We start from the raw sequence: 15218 nt of genomic DNA on the forward strand, positions 1-15218 counted from the left end.
GAAAAGAGTATTACAAAGAATAAAGAAACAGGCAGACAGTGAGACAATGACAACTAAGGCGAGTGCTTTAAAGCTAAAGAGGGGGAGAAGAAAATGTTTCTGGGAGAAATAAATTGAGGTGAGGAGGGATGATAGAAACAATGTGAGTGTTGGGCGTTGCTAAAGACGCTAAAAGTGTAAGGAGAAGTTGACCTGGGGTTAAATTTAGACAGCAACAACGTGGAAAGGGAGATAGTTAAGAAAGAAAAAAAGAAAAAGGATTGACTACCGCCGTGGATGACGGTCTCAATGCATTTCACTGTTCTTTCAGAGGTTCCACACTGTCACTTCCAGCACCCCCACTACAGGTAACCCCAAGCAGACAAAGTGTCACCATCCACCCTGTGATCCCTCTCTCACTGCCCGCTTCTCTTACCTCTGACCCCCCTGCGCACCCCACTGCTCCCTGACCCGCCCACAGCTTTAACCCCAGTGCCCGCAGAGCAGTCTAAGTAGCCCCTCTGCTTAAAACACACACACACACACACACACACACACACACACACACACACACACAAGGTATTTGTTGCCAAGGTAACACTGCAGGGGAATGGGCGTCACCTGACAAGAGTTTTCTGGGAGGTCACAGACATCATGGCAAACTAGCTGATCTTCATGTATTTGTTAGCTGCAAGTTGCAAAATACTGTATGTCTTTTTTTGTTGATATTTTTAGTTGAGAAAGTCTTTGATTCATTTGGAAGAAATCCCATACAGGAGAAAATTATTGAGATGAGTAATGTTTGAGTAAAAGCAACTTTGTTCCAGGTCTGTTGCTATGGTAACAGCATTATGTGTGGCTATGCTTATGCCATCTCTATTTGAGGCAAAATAGTGGGAGGAGAGTGCATGGTGGGTCAACACCCCCCTTTCAAATCAATTTGTTGGCCAGTTTTTTTTTTTGCCGATTAAGTTTTATTTTCTAAACATTCACGATGTTTGCCATCGTTGTAACTGTCGCTGTCCCCGGTTCTGAGCATGCCCAGTGAGTTATTGATGATGTAGGAAGGCTGATGACATGTGGAGCTCCTGGAAGGAAAGGGGAATCTATGGGGCTTGGTCAGATCTGCTCTCAGATCTGGTTCCAGTACTCCAAACAAATTTTAAACTTGCCAAAACCGTTAAACAACAAGAACTACCAGGCGTCCAGCTCTGCTGTTAGTCAGAATGGGAATAAAGTGTATACTGAGTGTAGAAAACAGCCCTTTGCTTTGTTCCTCCCCCATCTCCTCCCTTCACCTGCCTCATCTCTGTGGTGTGACCTCACCAGCACAAAGCATGAGCGCCCAGTCTGAAACACAGACGGTTTCCGGAACCATCACTATATACACTGTTATCTTACTACTAGCACTGTATGTTTGCAGCGATAAAGTTTTCAATATCTCACTACGTAAAGTATCACTCCAACAAACCTAACGGTGCTACAAATTAAACTATTCTACAGTACAGTGTTGAAGTTTTTTCGGAACATCTGCTGGATTAGGCAAAAAAACGAAAGTCCTCTTCTTCCACCACAAACAAATCAAAACACTTAATCCTCTGCAAAAGGAGGGTGATTTTTAGAGATAATGTGGTCAGTAACCATGTTGTTTTGAAAGTGTGTAAACTAGCCACATCATCATCATACCAAGTTATTGAAATTAACTAAAATACTTTGGATGTAAACGTACCACCGTACTAGAGCTAAATCAGCTAGGCTGATAGTAACTTATTGCAGATGTGTCATGTTGTGTATATTTTTTACGATAAGTAACAACAAATTGCTGTACAGAAATGCCAAACTAGGTTCAAGGTAACTCAGAAACAGTGTCACCAATACATAGAGAGCATTATACAAGACAGCATTTACAAGTGGATTAAAATGTCCCACTAAATGTGTGTCTATCTAATTCTTAAAAGAACAAAAACAACATGTGGTTATATTATGTGTTTAGCCAGAAAATTACTATTGGCAGATGTAGCTTTGTCAGATTTTATACAAGTTCCAAAAATCGATATCAGCATCTGCCTCCACACTCTCAGTATCATTAGGGTTACACTTTTAAATGAAAGAGTCAGTTCACTTAAGATGAACTACATTCATCAATTAATAACTCAAGTTCCTTGAGATGTGGTTGCTTAATCTGTAGTCACACACCTTTATAATAACTTCAATCCTCTTTGCTTTTGCCTCCTTCTGGATCAAGGTGATAGAAGCCATGTCAGCCCCTACCATATGCCTATTGTAATGCATTAGAATTCATTTAGCCGTGACGCCTATTAAACTATCTCACCCTCTGTGATTGGTGCAGTGTCCTAGTTCACCTAGAAGTCATGCTGCAAGATAACAAGGACATTAAATAGAAACGATACTGCAGTGCACTTAAGTCAACAAATTGTTGTTTCCCCGACACTCATTTCAAGCAGTGTTGTTCAAGTAAATTTGGACATGTTTTGTGACAAAAACTATGGCTTATTTTTGGAAGGATTTGTGCATTGGGATTGCATTGAAATACAAGACAAGTTCATGCTTGGTTTAACCATCGGTCATTAACATTTAATTTCTGTTTAATTAAGCTCAATAAACTACAAGTTATGAAATATACCAGCTTGAGTATAAGTAGGGCGGATAACCCTATTCCTATTCAGTCCACACACACAAGCTCACTCAAAAGAGTGGATAAAGGGTCACCTTTAATTCCTCCTCTTTTACTCCTGTAGACTTGTCCCTTTACTGTTCACTTGTCTAACAACTAACTCTGTCTTTTCTTTGTCTCCTTTGTCCCCACTTAACTGCTGGCGGAATTTTGACCATTTAACAGTGGAGAGAGGTGGGAGTCAGCTTTAGACTAATTCCACATTTGAGTGTGTGTGTGTGTGTGTATTTTCAAATGTTAGCGAGAGTGACAGCATAGTGTATGTGTGTGCAGCATGTTTACTGTAACATAAGTGTGCATGCTTTAGCTGTCTTAAAGTGTGGGTGGGATGTACGTTCTTTAACATCAAAGATCGAAAAGCCTGCCGTGGTGACTCAGTTTGTCAGGCTCCGGTGAATATGATTAGTATTCACTGTAACAATGCTATCGCACTTTCACTCCTGCCAAAACTTAAGTCTCCTTTTGTCCTCCTTCCAGCTGCTACCCCTTGGAAAAAAAAATCAGGTATGCTCTGGTACACTCTCACTTAAGGCATTGTATTTATGTCTGTCCAAAAAGACTTGGCACACACTGTTCAGTCACTTATTGGGCTTATTGTGGATATCTTTTTTTTCAGAATTCGAATCCTCACAAGTTACAGAGAAGAAGAGGACAGTCTATCAGATGGCTTTGAGTAAGGGAGCTCATGTTTGTCAGTGGATGTTTCCTGACTCTCTTCCACTCTTTGTCATCCTCCTTCATCAAGTGTGTCCCTTTCCACACATTGTTTCCTTCATTTTGTTGCTGTCCATCTTTCTGTTTCATTGCTGTATGTCCCTTTTCTCTCTCTCTTTCTTCCGCTGTCTTTTTCTCTCAGATAAACTAGATGAAATTCTTGCAGCAGCTCAGCAGACAATCAGCACCAACGAGGCGCCTGGGACACGGGGACAGGGGCCAAAAAGAGACAGGGGGCGAAGTTTCTATGGCAATGAGGTGTGTATTGTGGAACATACTACATTAGTTTTCCTGTGTTGATTGGGACTGTCATCAGGTTGAGAAGAGTGCCTGTCTCATTGAAATTGAGTTTTAGTAAGAGACATCAAAGAATATAGATAGCTGTAAAGAATATGGAAGCAAAACTTGGGCAAGACTTTTATTATAAGGTCCCATGGCATTAAAATGTCACTTAACAAGGTTTAATAAAGTTAACATTAATATAAGTACCCCCAGCCTGCCTATGGTCCCCCAGTGGCCAGAAATGGCGATAGGTGTAATCCGAGCCCTGGGTGTTCTGCTCTGCCTTTGAGAAAATGAAAGCTCAGATGGGCCGATCTGGAATATTGCCCCTTTATGAGGTCATAAGGGGCAAGGTTATCTCCCCTTTCTTTGCTTTGCCCGCCCAGAGAATTGGGCCCACCCATGAAAGAGAGACATCTTGCCTTTCAAATGAGCAAAGTGGCAATTGGTCAAGGCCCCACCTTGCCTCCCCCTTCTCCTCATCAAATGCTACAGACACATACTATGGCACATACTAAAGAAATCTTATCGTGTGACTGGCTCTAGTGACTGTAATTCTGCACAAAGGCGGAATTTTGGGAAAGAGACTTTAGATATGGTATTAGGGGACAACTTAGGTTTAGATAAAAGCATCCAAAGAGCACCATGTCATGAGACCCTTAATGTTTCTCCTCATTCCTACATCAAAAGGTTTGAAAAATTAAAGATCCCCATTGACTAAGACCCATAGATTTGCATAAACCTACACTGGAGACAAGTATTATCCCTTGTCTGGTATGAACAACACATGAACCAACGTAAGGGCAGCACAAGAGGCATTTTCACATTTGTGTATTTATGTGGAGCAGAATGTCTAGTCTGAAGATTTGTTACATGATGTCTGCAGCAACATATTTTATCATTTTATAGTTGAATCATTTAAACCTGCATTAACTGGCATGCAACACTAACTCTGAACCAGTCACGCAAAGGTGTCCCTCGTACACAGTTGTTTGTTTCTTTTAGCTTAAAACATGTACTGTACGATTAAGTCTCCTGTCACTCTCCACTTTCTTCCACATGCTCCTTTTTGGCATTTCAGCCAAACTACGGGGATCATTCCGGGATGGGGATGATGTCGTCTGGGTTGGGCCTCGGCTTCGACCGTGGCCAGTACACCTCAGGTCACGGCCCTCCGCACGGTATGCTGCGGCAGAAATCCATCGGTGAGGCTGTCTGTTCTTTCTGTCTGCCCCTCCTTTCGCCTGTCTGTCTGTCCTCTGGACCAGTAGAGGTCTACACTGTGCTGACCTGTTTGTCTGTGGCCAACCATGTGTTGTCTGTGGCCAAAGTGACATTTTGTATCTGTAGCTGATTGTATGGTCTACACTTACTGTGCCTGTTTAACTCACTAAACCTGTGCTGTACTGTTTGTTAGTCTTTTACTTACCCAATTACTATTTGTTTTATACAATAGTGCAAACAATCTCCTTTTTTTATTTGGATGGATTATTTTCTGGTTTGTAAACTAATGCTACCCTGTTGCTACTTGTTTGTGGAATTACTGTATATATAGCACTAACTGACTTACCTACTAACAGACATAAGAATTGAGGACAGACTCACTGGCTGGTAGATGGGCAGTCAGATTTAAACAGACACTCTCAAAGATTACCATCTTTCTGGCTCCATATCCTCTCTACTTTTATTCACCCCAAAAGTTTTCGTCTTTTCTTCTTCATCAGCCTCTCTTAATCTCATTCTCTATCCTACCACCTGTAAATCCCTATTTCATCTCAATTAGTTTTTTCTCCATTTGTGAATGATGTACTGCAGGGGTGCCTGAGGAGGAGAGACAGTACCTGCATCCTCCAGCCATGAAGTTTGCTCGCAGTCTGTCGGTTCCTGGCCCAGACGAAATCCCTCCTCCTCCCACCACAGCTCCACCAGACCCACCATTCTCCTCTGCTCCGCCACTAGGTTGGAGAGCAAAGTCATCACAGCAGCCCTCTGTCTCTGTTTCACAGTCCACATCCACCTCTGCGCACTACCAGCCCTACTCCCAGTCAGTGCACTTCACACATGGGGGCAGGGAAAGGGCCGGTGGTCCCAGCACGGGCCCCAGTGACGGAGCGGTGGACAACACAACCTCGTATGCACACGCAGCTGCCCATACTGCTCAAAGTAGGACTGCTTCACGGAAGGTTGCGTATACTGGGGAGTCTGTTGGAGGGGGCATAGGTGCTAGTGGAGGGGCAAAGGCTGCAGGTCTTAGGAGAGGCTACAGCACCGCTGTCCCCCCATCCAGCATTGCTACTGTAATGCCCCAGCAACAACAGTCTACCCAGAGCCAACCCCAGCGAGCAGACCGCAGTGCAGCTGGGGCTGGAGCAGGCGGTCCTAAAGGAGGGGCCCGGAGAGGCAAGGGCCCCCTAGTGAAGCAATCCAAGGTAGAAGACCTGCGCATGGCCCAGGGTACACTGGGGGGCAAAGGCTTGGTGGAGAAAAGCTCCATCCCCATACCAACCATTATTGTCAAGGCCCCTTCAACCAGCAGCAGTGGACGCAGCAGCCAGGGCAGCAGTGTGGAGGCCGACGCTCCTACATCAGGGGAGACAGATGAAGCCAAAACGCCTCATGGTCCTCCTCCCTCCACTCCTGCTCCACAGCCCCCTTCTCCCCCTTCCATCCCAGCGCCGCCGCCTCCATCCTTGCCTTCTATGCGAGCGCAGGAAAATCTGGACTTCACCAGCCAGTTTGGGGCTGCCATTGTTGGCGCAGCTCGGCGAGACAGGGAACGGTTTCATGAAGCCCGTAGAAAGAGTGCCTCGTTGTTCATGTCTGTTGAGGAGGATGTAAGTCTTGGGGGGGTGAGTGATGGAATAACAAGGACTCAAGTGTCACAACAACAACAACAGCTTAACACACAGGGTGAAAGTTCATCAACACGGCTTCGCCCGTCCAAGTCTATTGATGAGGGCATGTTCTCTGGGGATACTTTTTTCCATCACACCCGCAGTATGCCTCCAGCCTTTGGCCTGCCTGAGTACTCCACACCTGCCCTGGACTATCAGCCTAAGTCTGTGCCTACTGACTTGTACACAGCAGCAGGCAGGCAGCCAGCATCCTCCAGTACCACCACATTCATTCACCCTCTAACAGGAAAGGCTCTTGACCCTACGTCGCCACTAGGCCTCGCCCTGGCTGCCAGAGAGCGTGCTCTAAGGGATGACAGCAGATTGAGGAGGGGAACAGATCACCACTTTACCCGACAGATGTCGAGTGGGATGTTTCCTTCATCTACTGTCACTTCTCAGCCTGTGTCGTCAACCGCCCAGTCCTCCAGCTCTTCTTATCTGGTCACCTCATCTTCTCTGGCCGCTACCACAGCCACTGTTGGACGCCCACCCTCACCCAGAATCCTCAGAGGAGTTGGGAGTGTGTGGAGTGAGGAAGGTGGTGGAGGAGAGAGGGAGCGGGAAGGAGGAGGGACTCGTGAGGGGCTAAGAGTTCGCTTCTCTGAGGACAAAACGGTCCACACACACCACTACCAGTCTCAGCCGTATCAGCCAACCTACAAGGAGCGGGACCGGTCGAGGGATCGGGAGAGGGAGCTGTCAAGAGAAAGAGAGAGGGACAAAGAGAGAGAGGGTTACATGAGGAGGGCAGAACAGGCTGCTGCCAATGCGGCAGCCGCTGAGAGCTCTGCTCAGCAGGCGTCCCATTCTCAGCAGCCTCGGAGGCCCACATTTCTCAGGATGGAAAGTCAAGCTGATGCCTATATCTTGTCCCTCACCCCTCCCTCTCCTCCACCTACCAGTACTCAGCAGACAGCAAACACTACTGGGAGCACTGGGACTGCTATAATGGTTCTTCCTCCCCCAGCCCCCTCAGTTGATGTGGACGATGAGTTTGTCTACGCAGACCCTCTCCCCCCTCCACTACAGTTTGCTAACAGCTTCGACAGGGGACTATCAGGGTACTCACAACACGGGATGCGCCCCAACAGCTTGACATCCCGCCAACAGCAGGTCCCACCCCCTCCACCTCCACCTCCACCTCCTCCTCCACCACCACCCCCTCCACCCCCACAAAAAGAATCATTTGTAAGTGGGTTTCCTGCTCATACACCCCTGCCCTCACCTCAGGCAGGGGACTCCACTGCCTCCAGCCTCACATCTTACGACAGTGAGGTCGCTAACCTGACTCAGTCCGCTACGTCCCCCTCCCAAACGTCGCCCAATCCCCTTCCCCCTCACTCTCCCTCTACTCTGCAGCCCACCTCAATAGCGGGACCTCCGCCTCCCCCATCAGTCTCACCACCGCCTCCTCCTGGATCTTATCACAGACCCTTCTCTATGTCCCACCCCCACCACCTCTACAACAGCTCTCACACTCCTGGGCGCTCTTCCCCAACGCCTCCCCCGCACACAGTTGCGCCTCCCCCGGCCTACCGTAGTCACCCAGCGCCCTCTTCCACTGCTGCCACCTCTGCTCCACTTAGGGGCAATGCCTCACATGCCACGACCGCTAGCTGTGCCGCTACAACCACTTCTGCTGCCACCACAACAAACACCTCCACTCAGCTCTACCATGAGCGTACACATACGACATCCTCCACCGCCATCACTGGCAGTCGCAGGACAGGGGAGCACCATCGTCCTCCCCCCGCTACTAAGAAAGGAGAGTCCCAAGAGACTGTAGTGGACTCTGGGATTGAGGAACTGGACAGCCGCAGCAGCAGTGACCACCACCTCGACAGCATCCTGGCCAGTGTCCGCAGTGACAGGCTGGACCGAGGGGAGAGAGGAGGACGGATGGGAGGTGGGACAGGGGAACCAGAAAGGGGAGGAGATTTTCTGGAGTCTTACATGAGCTACCTGGACGGACAAACTTTTGAGATGCAGAATGCCACAGCTGCAGCCTCCACCTATCCAAAAACCAACAGGTTCAGAGAGGGAGGTCGCACCAGTGATCTACACAGACAAACCAGCACTGCTCCAGCATCCTTCCACTCACACAGACGAAGAGAGGAGCAGGAAGAGGATGAGGTCGAGGAAGGAGGGGATGAAAGTGGCCGGGATGGGTATGGAGTAAGGGACATGCAAAATTTGGGACGCCCTATTTCACCGTACTTTGATCGCCCTCGCACTCCTGAGATGAAGCCTCTATGGGGCGAGGGGCAGATGGCCGGTGACCAGTCTGGGTCACTTTTAGAGGGGAAAAAGATTTACCCTCCTGCATCCAGTATGAAGCCCAGCATCATAAACGAGCTGAGCAGCAAACTGCAGCAAAGAACCAAGGACAGCTGGAGCAGCCAGAGACCACTAGGAAGACACAGGTACACATCAGTGAAAACTTTGATAATAGGTTTTTCATTGTCACAGCATGAACTACAGTCTTTGTTGTTGTTGATGCACGACATTGTCATTCTATTAATGTCCATCACCTGTGTGGATGTATTAGTGTGCCAACTGTGAGTTCTGCACGTTTCACAATTGATGTTCAGGCCTTCTGTGAAAAAATGTGCCTGTGGATGTCTTGTGTCAGTGTTATGTCTATACTGTGTAAACCTCTCCTTTTATTTCTCTGGCTTTTTCCATGTGTTTCTCTCAGAAGCAGAAACAGGTAATAGAGCCACTTCCGCACTCCTTTTCTGTCAGGAAGAACATAAAACCTTGACACCTGCTTAAATTTACAGCCGGTTTTGAGACAGTAAGGAAGGAGATAAAACCTTGTTAAACTCGATTCATTTATAAAGTTGTACACAATCACGATGTTGACAGTATAAATGACACTAAAAAATCATTTAAATCCACGGGTTCTAAAAAGTGCTGGTCAGTGTTGACCAACATTTCCCTTAATATGTCTGCATGTTTTTCATCGTATCGTTTTCTGTCTTCTGTCATGCTTTTCTTTTTTCAATTTCTCTCCTTTTCCATTCACAGATTTTCAGAAGACTCAGCCTCAGCTTTGAGCCCCCCCTCAGCTCGATCCTTGTCACCGTCTCCGATTTCATTATCGCAACCATCGTTATCCCCGTCCCCAACCCCTGCCTCTCAGTACCCCAACTGGGGACGATCCCCATCTCCTCAACCTCAACCTCCAGCTGCCTGTCAGCCTCCACGTTCACATTCCCCATTGTCTCCGACATCTTATGCCCCATACCCCACTTCCCCCAAACACAGACCTGTCTACCGGACCAAAGCCCTTGAATTCCAGTTCATCCCTAGTCGTGACTCCCGTAAAGCAGAATCACACATGTTCCAGCGTAGGCGAGCACCCAGCCCCCTCATCTCCCCGTCAGAGAGGCCAAAGCTAGGTCCCCCCCGGCCATCATCCCTTCCGCTCCTCCCCACCACACCTCTGTACAGTGCCATGTATGACCTCCGAGGTTCAATCACCCCGCCATCACCTGGGAACCCTCTTGGAGATCCTTACTTCTCGCCCTCTCCTCCCCTGTTTGCCCCCTCTGGTGCCCCTCCTCCTCCAAACTCTACTTTAGTTGTCTCTCGATCCCTCTCTCCAACTCATTTCCTGTCCGGGACCTCTTCTCCGCCCCTGCACCCTCACCCTCCGCCTACATGCCTGAGTTATCCCCATCTTCCGCCCCCTTCCCCTACAAAGCCTTTTGCCTCCAAGCCGCTTCCCTACTGGACCAAGTATGACGTTGCAGACTGGCTAGGATACCTGAACTTGGGTGAGCACAGAGAGCGTTTCCTGGACAACGAGATTGACGGCAGCCACTTGCCCTCCTTAACTAAGGACGACTATCTGGATTTGGGTGTGACACGAGTAGGCCACCGCATGAACATAGAACGGGCCCTGAGGACCGTTATGGACAGGTATGGCATTTTATCATCACTGACCATCTCAATTTTTTGGAATATTTACAATTCATTACATGCATTTTTCAGTTAACTTTTTCAAAAACTTCAAAGTTCTTTTTACCAACATGCAACTCAACACAACAGTTAATCACACATTTAAAATGCCCTGATGAAACTAAAACAAAATTAAAATATGAAACACTAACAACCAGTAGCATGTTTGCATTTTGCCTAAAATAATATTCCACTATATAAGAGGAACGACATCACTTTACTGCAAGGAAGTTATTAAATTTGGCTATCCATTGGTGGTGTTGGAACATTTTTTTCATTTTAACATTGTGATGCATAATTTAGATATTATTGTAGAAATCTGCTGTTAAAGTTGCACTAGCCTTTTGCTTTATTAGCAAATAATTTGTTGCAATTCACGCAACTAATTGTAAATCAGGCTAACGTTTAAAGACAGCATACTATAGGCTACTATGACATTTCATGGCATACATTACAATTCTACAACCTTTTATGACTTACTATACACTATAGATGCATCTCACTTCTCATAAATTGCATCCCCCCGCTTCTCCACTTGCCATCATTCTTCATGTCTCAGTTTCTCCCATCGAGCAAGCATGGGAGAGACACAAGCAAATCATGGGAGAAGAGAGGGAATGAGCAAACGTGTTTAGAGGGAAGAGACGTCCTTTCCTATGATACGTCACATGAATTTCTCAGCTGTATGGGTGGAGTTAGCTGCCCTTTCAGCTGCATGGCTTCCGGGAAGCTGCTATCGTGTATCCTCACTCATAGCTGCTCTGTAATCTCTCCTCAATTCTCGGTTCTCGGGGTAGAAATAAGGTCTTTGAGACAGACTTCACGGAGAAGGGACTGAACAACTTCTGGTTCAGCTGAGGAATGATGAGCTATCAAATGAAAGACATGAGAGCTTATGATTTTTATAACATTTTACTGTGACTTTAAAAGTCTAGTTTATTTACAGAATCAGATAAATAATGTGGGAGCCTGGTCAGACTTCAGGGTGAGCCAAGGCCAACAAAACAAACCTAATGTAATAATCAACCAATCTAACCTGAAGAAGTAAAGTACACCAACATACAACTACAGGAGAGAAAAAAGTTACCAAATGTAAGCAGCCTGCCCTTTCTACTGAAAACGTTGGTATGGCTAAAGCAACAGTTGATCCATGTTTGGATGCTATTTTTGCTTATTTATGGCATACTATACAAAAAGATTTTCATGACTTTTAAGATATTTTAGGTTTTTTTCCATCTTTGATGAACAGGACAGCTAGAAGAGAAAGGGGAACGAGAGGGGTAAGACATGCAGCAAATTGTCAAAGGTTGGACTCAAATCCTGGACCTGTGCGTCAAGGCATTCATGACTATATTATGACATACTATGCTATGAATATTTGTGACATTTTTAATGACATACTAGTATACTATGACTTTTATGGCCTAAGATACTGCTACTTTTTAAATGAGTATTTCAAGGAAAAATATTCTATGACTTTTATGAATTTCTTGACATACTATAACGTTTTATGACTTTTAATAACATACTATATACAATGAGTTTCATGACATGCTATACTATCAAATTTTTCATGAGTTTTTTATGACTTACTATACCTTTTTATGATGTTCTGAATGATTTTCATTCTTTTCATGGCATACTAAACTATGACTTTAATGAATTTCTTATGACAAACAATAACTCTTTATGACTTTTAATAACATACTATACTATGACTTTTTCTACATTTTATTGACATACATTTTATTGGCATACTATTATACCTTTTTTTATTACTTTTTTTAGTATTACACTATACCGTGATATTTTTATCACTTTTCCCGACATACTGTACTGTGATTTTTTTTAATGACTTTATTTGACATACTATACTATTACTTTTTTTATCCCTTTTGCGACATTCTGTACTATGACTTTATAGTCATACTGTACTATGAGTGTTTTACACTTTTTGAGACATACGATCATTTTGACATACTATCACTTTTGTTGATATAGCATGCTATGATTCTTTTCATTATTTAACTTTTTTTGACATACTATGCCATAATGTTTTTCATCACTTCTTTTGACACACGCTACTTTTAACATACTATACTATCACGTTTTTATCATTATTTCGACATATTATACTAAGGCACTTTTGTTTTACATATTTTACTATGACTTTTCCCGACATACTATACACTATGACTTTTTTCATAACCGTTTTTGTCATGACTTTTTTCATGACTTTTTTTGACTAACGCTACTTTTAACATACTATACTATCACTTTTTTAATCATTTTTCCGACATACTATGCTATGACGTGTTTATCACTTTTTTTAGACGTACTATACTATGATTCTTTTTTGACACTATACGGTCTTTTATCGCTTTTTTTCAACATACTATACTATGACTCTTTTGTCACTTTTTCTCATTTTTTTAACGTTCTATACGCTCTCATTTTTTAAAATAGTATTACTTGTTGATCCTTTTTTTTCAATAAATGAAAACGCAAGTGAAAGTATGGCTTTTTTTGTCATACTATATTATAACTTTTGTTTATCACTTTTGCAAAACACGCTACTTTCAACATACTATATTATCACTTTTTTCTCATATTTCAACATACTATACCATGACTCTTTTATCACTTTTATTTTACATACTTTACTATGATTTTTCCTGACATACTGTACTATTACTTTTTTCATCACTTTTTTCAACATACAATACTTTCAACACATGGGCTATGTTCTCATTTTTATGTCAAAAAAAGTGATAAAACAGTTTTAGTATGTTGAAAAAAGCCACAGTATAGTATTCGAAAAAGTCATAGCAAGGTATGTTGATAAAGTTAGAACATATGTCATACAGTATGTCGAAAGTGTGTTTAAAAATAATAATAAAAAAAGCCATAGCATAGTATGTCAAAAAAGTGATGGATAGTACAATCTCTATGGTGGCTATGGCTCAGTGGTAAAGCAGGTGCTTACCATTTTCAAAATTTAAGATTTGATACCTGGCCCTGCAGTCCCATGTCTTTGGACAAAGCACTAAATCCTGACATGGACTTTTCTAGTCTGAATGACTTTTTGAAACATTATTACATAGTAGGAACCAAGGGCAAGAATCAAACCACCAACCGTCAGCTTGGCACGCAAGTGCTCTACCACTGAGCCCCAACCAACCCTACTACTCTATGTGTTCTTTCTTACATACTATCCTATGACTTTTTCCTCACTTTTTTTGACATACAGTACTACATTATGATTCTTTTCATTACATTATACTATGTCTTTTTACTATGACTTCTTCATCACTTTTTTCATATGCTATACTATGATTCTTTTCATTTTACTATACTATTTATTTTCTTCTCTCTTTTATCAACATAATATACTATGACTCTTTTATCGCTTTTTTTTACAAAATATACTGTGACTTTTGTATTGCTTCTTTCGACATACTATGCTGTGGCTTTTTTGTCATACTATACTGTGACGTTTTAATCACTTTTTTTGACATAATATACTATGACTTTTTAATCAATTTTCCGACATACTATACTATGGCTTTTTTCTCACTTTTTTGACGTACTATAATACTATGATCCTTTTCATTATACTACACAGTCTTTTTTATCACTTTTTGCAACATACTATACTAAGACATTTTTATCACTTTTTCAACATACTATGGTATGACTTTTTTAATCACTTTTTGCGACACAGTATGCTGTGACCCTTTTCTCACTTTTTTCATATGCTACACTATGATTATCTTCATTAAACTACACGTTTTTTTCTTTCTTTTATCAACACATAAACTATGACTCTTATCGCTCTTTTGAAATACTTTACTGTGACTTTTTTGACACACTATACTATGACTTTTTTCATTTTTTTTTGACAGACTATACTATGATTTTTCAGCACTTTTACTATGACTTTTTTCTGTGGCTTTTTTGTCACACTACACTATGACTTTTTTCTCGTTTTTTCAGCATACTATTCTATGACTTTTTTCATCACTTTTTCCGACATACTATTTGATGACTTTTTTGAGATACTATACTATTACTTTTTTCATCACTTTTTTTGACATACCATACTATGACTTTTTTCGACAAACTATCCTATGACTTTTTTCTCACTTTTTTGACATACTATACTAAGAATTTTATCACTTTTTTAACATTCTATGCCATGACTTTTTAATAACTTTTTCGACATATTATACAATGATGCTTTTCATTGTACTATACTGTCTTTTTTGACTGACTATACTATGACTTTTTTCATAATTTTTTTCAAAATACCATACTATGACTTTTTTGTCATACTATACCATGACTTTATTTTAATCACTTTTTGCAACATACTATACTAAGACTTTTGTATCACTTTTTTAAAATAGTATACTACGATTCTTTATATTATACCATACTGTCTTTTTTCTCACTTTTTTCAACACACTATACTATGACTTTTATATCACGTTTCGTGACAAAAGTTACTTTCCACACACTATACTATGACTTTTTTTAATAAAATATACTATGACTTTTTTCCCTTTTTTTCATATGCTATACTATGATTCTCTTCATTATACTATACTACACTGTGTGCAAAATTATTAGGCAAGTTCTATTCCTGAGAATTTATTGTATTGTACTGTAACAAATGCATTGCT

General features: G+C 42.6%; 1 protein-coding gene across 5 annotated transcripts in view; it reads left to right on the forward strand.

Moving 5' to 3' along the window:
* Positions 1 to 15218, forward strand: part of shank1 (SH3 and multiple ankyrin repeat domains 1) — an 82513-nt gene that overhangs the window by 61673 nt on the left and 5622 nt on the right. Inside the window, exons 20-27 of one of the 5 annotated variants that reach the window (XM_034893375.1) lie at positions 2840 to 2848; positions 3152 to 3178; positions 3291 to 3347; positions 3531 to 3646; positions 4752 to 4875; positions 5486 to 8990; positions 9266 to 9277; positions 9598 to 10494. In XM_034893375.1, the coding sequence (XP_034749266.1) occupies positions 2840 to 2848; positions 3152 to 3178; positions 3291 to 3347; positions 3531 to 3646; positions 4752 to 4875; positions 5486 to 8990; positions 9266 to 9277; positions 9598 to 10494 (4747 nt within the window). The remainder of the gene's footprint in view (positions 1 to 2839; positions 2849 to 3151; positions 3179 to 3290; positions 3348 to 3530; positions 3647 to 4751; positions 4876 to 5485; positions 8991 to 9265; positions 9278 to 9597; positions 10495 to 15218) is intronic. The other 4 variants (XM_034893376.1, XM_034893378.1, XM_034893379.1 and 1 more) reach the window with 4 other exon arrangements.

The sequence above is a fragment of the Etheostoma cragini genome, chromosome 15, assembly GCF_013103735.1.
Source record: "Etheostoma cragini isolate CJK2018 chromosome 15, CSU_Ecrag_1.0, whole genome shotgun sequence".
NCBI lineage: Eukaryota > Metazoa > Chordata > Actinopteri > Perciformes > Percidae > Etheostoma > Etheostoma cragini.